This window comes from Argiope bruennichi, chromosome 1 (assembly GCF_947563725.1).
Source record: "Argiope bruennichi chromosome 1, qqArgBrue1.1, whole genome shotgun sequence".
NCBI lineage: Eukaryota > Metazoa > Arthropoda > Arachnida > Araneae > Araneidae > Argiope > Argiope bruennichi.
In genome coordinates, this window is record NC_079151.1 from 4,291,052 (window position 1) to 4,298,761 (window position 7,710).

The window sequence follows — 7,710 nt, forward strand, 5'->3', positions numbered from 1 at the left end:
TGTATTCTTTTACTTTTTCCTCGATCCCACTAAAACAGCAACTTTTTTGTATTTATCCCATTCCATATCGAGGTCATTCATTTAATAAGCACCATTTTCCATACATGAATATATTAAGGATAGAAAGGAGTTATATTGAATGATAAGTCATATTTGAAATATTTTTTAAATGATTTAATATACTTATTTGTACATATTACAGTACAATCGTTTCAGCTATTTTTATAAAATTTATTACTCAAACTGACGTGTTATGGTGATCTATAAAGATTTATGGATTGATTCATTCTTTAATCTTCAATTTGCATTTAAAAACACGCCAATTACAAAAATATTATGAATAAAAAAAAATGAATTGTAAAACTTCAGATCTACAAGAATGAAGCGAGTAGTTAAATAAACATGCGTGTGAAAAATATCACGGAAAGCGCTTCTACGGCAAACTTGAGAAATTGCTGGTTATGCGTATTTGCCGATTATTGTTCACAATCGCCAATAAATTGATTGGTGGTTATTAACAATAGCCGGATTTATCACATCTATTGTAATACACACACACACACACACAAAAAAAAAAAAAAAAAAAAAAACCTTTCGTTCCCGTCTTACAGTGGGAAAGACCAGCAAGAACACGAACGTGAAAACAAAAGAAAGGAGTGACCAGATGGGAATTAATCGTAATTCCGGGTGCGCGGAGATAAAGGGATGCGGCATCCACATGTGAAAGTTGGTTGCGTTCCCATCTGTGCCGATAACAGGACGACTCTTTAAATATCGGCAGTCCCTCATCTCGTACAACTTGTTCCTTGTGATCCAACAGGTGACCATGCGATTCTTAATTGCCTTTTTGCTGGGAGTGTCCGCGGCTTCGGCCCTCATCGACAGAAATGGTGAGTGCGTTCGAGAAACAGAATGCTCATTATTTTTCATTAGTCATTTATCGTAAAAATAAAGTCATTAGCTTCTTAAAATGTTCTCTGCAAATTTTTATAATGTCATCGAAGATAATGTAAAATAGCATACCCAATTCTTTCTATTAAATCAATCTCAATAAAGGATTTAATAGTAATTGTGAAATAAAATCAGCGTACACTCAACTGCTCCGTTACTGATTTTACAAGTAATGTTTATTCGAACACATGTAATCTTGCAAAATATTAGTCTTCTTATTGTATTTAAAAAAATTTTGTCCATCGCAGCATCCTTCATCAGAATTCGAATATTATTTATTCATTTGCTTGCACCTATGCTTTAAGCGGCAGATTCGCATAATGGCCCGATTCTGTAAAACTCATGACAGGTTTACACTGCAACGATATCCATTTGACTTTAAAAATTGTTTCTTCTTTCAGTTGTAGGAATGCAACGAGCGTCGACATTTTTTTACGAAAAATGCATATTCAATATGCGCAGAAATAAAATAGAGAAAATAGGAGAATAATCTACATTGCAACGCATTCTTATTTAAATGTCTCTTAAAAACTGCAGAGGAAATGTTTCCTCTTTTCAAGTTAGGACACGCGTGTTAAAACATGACAGATGAATGCTGCTGCGTCTCAGGCAAATATCTCAAATTTGTTATGAAAACATTTCAAAGAACGTTAAACATTACCGGGCTGAACTCAGCTCTAATAAATGGCGTGGTTGTTTTTCCTTAAGACAAATAAAAATTATTTTTGCTTTAACAAATCTTTTAGAATTCATTGTAAAGTGTTTTAAATTTTCTTATTAAATACTCTTTCACAACTTTCTGTTAAGACATCATTTCCATTTTCTGTAAAGATTTACAGATAAAAATGAATTCTCTCTTTTTCGAAGACACCCGTTAAAAAATGTATCTGTTGAAACGCTTTCTAAATGTAGTTAACAATTTAGTGTCCCCGTACTACAAAGCAGCCATTTGTTTCAAAAATATATTTAAAACTAATTGAATTTGAGAATTATGGAATGTAATAACAGGCAGTAGGTACTATGTTTCTCGAATTATTTCAACAAAATATAGAGCTTTGAAAAAGTTTTTAAAAATTGCGCAATTCATTTTTAACTTAAATATTAATCTAATGCTGCACATTTTAATAAAGAATTCATTTATTCAATCGCTCATTCATCAGAGACAAAAACAGAAATGCTTTGATGTTTCGCCGCTTATGTAACCATTTCAGAAACATTCCGTTGCTGCATTCTCGCAGATGAAACGGAATAAGTTTAGTCTCCCCATGTAAACTGAACAGATTTTTGTAAAGTTCTTGATACAGTTTTCATTACGAACCTGAAATTCATAAAGTAGGGATTCGTTTCATAATGCATATTACGTCTTATTGAAGAAACTACTGCTCATGCTGAATACGACAAACAATTTTTAATGATTTCATACTTATTAAAAACAATAGTTAATAACTGTAAAAGCCTTTTAAGCAATTCGTTTTTAACTACATCGATAGCACACTTGTCTTTTATTTAAAAAGTAATATTTGCATTTAATCAGTGTTCCGCATTTTCAGAGCAGAGCCGTGTTGCTTTGCAAAATCCTGACCTCTTCCAGGGAGATATCTTAGGATTCGATCCAGATGTAAGTATTGGCATTCCTTTTCGAATGTTTCAATATAAATGCCTTATTTATTCTCATTCATTCAAAAAAAAGCTGACAATAAATAATTACAAACACACTATTATGTATCCTAGAAAAATGAGCATTATTCAAAAAATTTGAATTCAAAATAATAGAACAAATCCGATTCATGGTTGCGATTCACATTTTAAAGCAAAAGAATGAAGCATTTTGATGCAAACTAAAATTTCAATCAATGTGTGCTTGAAGAAAACCGCATTGAACCGAACCCGAAATGAATACATGGCTCTTATAAAAAGTCTTTCAAAGTGCGATTTCATTTAAATTGCTTCCTTTTTCAAGCACCCTTTTAAGTATAACATTCGATAGAAGTGACTAATAAGTAATAATTACAGAAGCATGCTACCCCTCCTTAACATTAAAGTGCTTCCTGATTGAATGAATGTCTAGTTTTGTTAAAAGTTTGTAGAAAATGTAAAAAAAAAATCTAGAGAAATGCATGCAACATTTTTATGTAAAACATTAAAGATAGAAGTTACTAATAAAACGCACTAATAGCAATTTACGTTGTTCGTTTTACTAAAGAGATACTTCTGTTTATTTCTTCGTCAACAGATAATGCAATTCTTTTAGCAACATTTTTTTTTAAATCTTTCCTAAACGCTGGATATGTTTCAGGATCAATTCTAATAACGTAGTATATTATAGATATATGATTCAAATATAAATATTTCTGTTAGCCATAGTACAATTTAACTCAGACAAATAAAGTACTCAAAATCTCAAACGAAGTCAGGAGCAACAAATAATTTCATAGATTTAAGAAAATGACAATATTGTAAATTTTTTGTGAATTTTTGAAAGGCCAAATAAAGAAACAAATAAAATAAACGGAAAATTTTCGTTTTTAATAATTATAGTGGTTTGGATTTTTTCTCTGAACTTTTGGTTACATTCTATCTTCCGTGAAAGATTCATTGTACATTTCAATAAAAAGAAATGGTCTCTTTTTTTAGGAGAGGAACGTCATTCCCCACCTGCAGATGCGATGGTCAAACAAGAAGGTGCCCTACATCATCGACCGATCCCTGGGTAAGAATATTAGTCAGCTTATTAACAATGCATTTTGATGCAGTCATATGAAAGGAATAGACAGTAATGTTTAGTAGAATGAAAGAATTTCCCTCCCTGCCACTGTTCCTGCATGCATTGCAATTATTTTGCAGAAGATTGGGTAGTTTTGAAACAGACAACAATGTTAAATATGTCAAAAATTTTCCTTATAATTTATAGTCATTTTAATAAGGTGGAAAAATTTATCAAAATGAACAGCACTGTTTTCAAGACATGCACGCATATGTATCGTAATAACAAATCTCCTCCTGGTATGGTCTCTTGATAAGAGACAGTGAAGTTCGTGTAGGAATAAATGTAAAAACTTTGTTAAATGCACAAAAAGAGAAATTCTGAAATTTGCTTCTGGGTCCATCTAAATTATTTTTTTTTCTTCATCTTTTTAATGATTGTTTCCTAAACAGTTTCAGTATCATTCTTATAATTCAATTATTTCCAACTTATTAAGTTAAATTTACGAACAAGATTCAAAAGGAATGATGATGTTTGATCTAGGACTTTAATCACTACAAAAGATTTCCGATTGTTTTTCTGTCATGTCATCCATTAATAATCCCGTTTCTTCTCCAGCTTCCAACACCGCTCTGATACAGGCTGCGATGAACGATTACCACATCAACACCTGCATCCGCTTCGTGCCCAGAACCACTGAGAGGAACTACATCAAGCTCTTCTCGGGACAAGGGTGAGTTGGGGGCAGGAAGCAATGATGTAAATACAGCCGATGCAGCCTCGGTACTAGTATCGGTACATCGTTTACGGTCTTTCGATGGGAGCAGAACTGATTCTGTTGATGCAGCGACTCACCGCTGTCATAATCTCTTGAGAAATCGGTAGCAAATGCCTTCTTTGCTGAACTATTCCCGAGATTTTGAAATGGCTCCATCCGAACTACAAATGTACAAATTCCACGCTGATGAAAACAAGCTGATAACTACATCGGAGAGCTTAAAACATTTCAATCCGTTTAATCACAACAATCAGTTGTAATTGCATGCTTATTACTGCTAAATTTTTAACCCAAAGAATTTTGAGGTTTCAGAATCTTAGTCCAACGGCATCTTCTGCATAGAAGATCACTGTTATAATTACTTCTTTGATGGAAATAATTTGAAAATGCACTTGTCTTTGCAGAGCAACATTTACGATCACTTTTCTCAATTCTTGAAATTAAAACATAATCCATTTTACTTAAGGATACTTCCTTCAAAGTAATTTTTATCATCTTAAACAAAGAAATGCTTTATTAGCTTCGATTCAAAGCGTTTTTAATCAAACTGACAATACCCAAAGTCAGAGTCGTCTGTAACTAACTTCATAAAGATGATAATTAGTAGCTCAGAGTGAAAGAATTCAATTCAAAAAGGAGTTTACGCTGTACATTATATAAAAATAGATGCAAACGAAAGACAAAGGTATAGCATGGCTAAAAATAAACTGAAATAGCACTGTATTATTAACTCATTTGCTTCACTCTCATTCTTCTTCGTTATAACAGATCTTCTCATGAAACCAAACTTATTCAATAGTTATTTTAGTCTCAACTCAAAATAAATATACTTCCGTAAGAGCACCTTGACCTATTAACATTTTATTTAAAGAAGAAAGAAAAAATATTAATAAAGTCTTTTATAGGCTGAGATATTAAAGGTGAAATTTACATTCAGAAGTTAAATTGAATTATTTAACTTGGCTCGTTTCATGTTTGTGAAGATGGTATTTTGAAACCGAATTTCACTCACCTCCTAACATGACAGAATTTTCAAAACTCCATTGCAATATACAGTCTTAATATTTACAGCATTTAATTACCGGTTGATCCATAAATTGATTCTTTGCAAGTTCCAAATAATAGGGAATTTGAGAGGGGAAAAAGCTAGTTTCAAAATTAATTAATTCTTAAAACGTTGTATTTTATATTGAATATTAATAAGCAAAGAATAATTTAATTTTTTTTAAATCTATTTACTAACATTTTGAATGCCATCGGTGACCGGCACTGAATTTACCCGAAGCGCCACGGAAGTCACCGGCGACCGTTCAAACCAACATTACTAGAAATACATCATTTAAGTAAATTCACAATATTTTTAATTTGTCCAATAGTATCTTCGTTACTAAAGTGATGTGAAAAAAATAAAATGTAATACAGGGCAAACAAAAGTAATTTTATATCTATAACATAGCATTTCAGCTCTATACTGGCCTCGGTAAAATAAATGCATAGCGAATGATTGCACAAATTAGCTTGTATTAGCTTGCATTAATATTTCACCAAAATATGGCGAGGAAAAATGAGATATTCGTGTTGGCCATGAAATTTGGCTTCGAGGAGAAAATACACTTTATCTTGTGTTTAATGGTCGTCATTCTGCATCTAGATGTTACTCTTATGTCGGTATGATCAACCGAGGAGAGCAGCCCGTGTCTCTGGGACCCGGATGTCTGTACAAGGGGACCATCGTCCACGAGCTGGGACACGCCATCGGTTTCTTCCACGAGCAGAACAGGTCCGACAGAGACAACTATCTCGTCATCTACTGGAACAACATCAGCAAGGGTGAGTGCGCTGTTCGAAGAACCTTTGTGTGCTACATTTTCGAGCAAAAAGAAAAATATACTGACTCTTATTTCTTCTACGCTTAAAACTCCGAGTTAATTATTGAAATGTAAACAAGAAATGATAGTTGTTATATGTTCAAAAATATTTTGATAATCACTAAACTTCTTACATTTATTTGAAGAATGGGGACAAAAGTCACCAAGAATCATTGGCCTATGCTTGTAAGTCTGCATTAAAGGATGGAAAGGACAGGCGTTATCGGTTTCGAGGGTATAAAACGAAAGAAATATAAACCGTCTTTAGAATGATTTTGATGTCGGGCTTTCTTGCACATTTCCCCTTGCGGCTAAAAAACTTTGAAGACTTCATTTCAATTTTATTTTTTTTAATCTTTCAAGAGATCTAGAAATTGATAAACAAATAAAAGAATAGAATAAATATTTAAAGATAACTAACATCAATTTCAATTAGAATAATTATTAAGATAATTTTAAGGAAATTATTTATAATAAAAGTTTTGGTTTCAGAAGAAAACGGGTCTTTGAATATTTTCAAGACTGTAGGATATATATTTTCTGCGCAATAGCACAGTGTAATTCATTAACTCTTCAACAAATGCATTCTTTCTGAAGTATTTATATATGCGCGGGATTATTGATAATAGCCCTTCATTTTATTGCCTCTTCTAACAAAGCACAAAAGCGTAAATAATTACATTTAAGACAAAAAGTGCAAGTTTTTCTGTATGTATTCCCTATTCACACATTCCTTCCCTATAAACGATGTAATATAAAAAATATGTAATTCTTCTATACAAAATTATTTAAATGAATGAAAATATATTTTACTTATGATTTGCATTTGAGAATTTAATTCATAAATATTTTGCTTGCAAAATATTTCTGTTGAAATTCTGAAACATAAGTTTCCACAAAGAATATATCTAACCGAAATTCCCTGTTAAAAGCAAATCACATGTTTTTCCCTGTTTGGTGATTTGATCCTCTGCCTTTTAGACCGTCCGTGAAGGTCCAAGAAGTAAAAAACGAAGAATTTTGCAACAATTTTATTTTTAATGTGTAAGAAACGCTGGTACTTGCAATGATATTTTTGTCACTGAGTATTTCCCTAAAATCTTCTTTCTTGTAGCAAAAAAATTCAATCGTAGATTTATCTGTTGTTGTTACGCAGGTATGGAGTCTCAGTTCGCCTTGTTGGCCCCCAACCAGAACCTTCTCTTGACTCCCTTCGATCACGACTCCATCATGTTGTACGGCAACTACGCCTTCTCGAAGGACAGGACATCTCTGACCATGGTGGCTAAGAACGGCAAGAGGCTCCTCGAGCCCTACGATAAGGCAGGACTCACCCAGAGTGACATCCAGAGAGTCAGGAAGATGTACAACTGTTAAGTTCGGAACAATAAAGCAATCTCAGCATCGCT

The 7,710-nt window shown here is 32.8% G+C and overlaps 1 protein-coding gene across 1 annotated transcript; it reads left to right on the forward strand.

The window, feature by feature from the left end:
* The first annotated feature begins 731 nt into the window (after positions 1–731).
* Positions 732–7,710, forward strand: LOC129966508 (astacin-like metalloprotease toxin 5). Its single transcript, XM_056080945.1, has 6 exons — positions 732–890; positions 2,502–2,569; positions 3,586–3,661; positions 4,274–4,388; positions 6,085–6,263; positions 7,458–7,710. The coding sequence occupies exons 1-6, from the start codon at positions 827–829 to the stop codon at positions 7,676–7,678; spliced, it is 723 nt and encodes a 240-aa protein (XP_055936920.1). The 5' UTR covers positions 732–826; the 3' UTR covers positions 7,679–7,710.

Excerpts from the sequence above, each read along its gene's own strand:
- LOC129966508 (XM_056080945.1), top strand. The coding sequence starts at position 827 with ATGCGATTCTTAATTGCCTTTTTGCTGGGAGTGTCCGCGGCTTCGGCC. Across the intron at positions 3,662-4,273 it reads CATCATCGACCGATCCCTGG|CTTCCAACACCGCTCTGATA; the intron begins GTAAGAATATTA and ends TTTCTTCTCCAG. Across the intron at positions 4,389-6,084 it reads AAGCTCTTCTCGGGACAAGG|ATGTTACTCTTATGTCGGTA; the intron begins GTGAGTTGGGGG and ends TTCTGCATCTAG.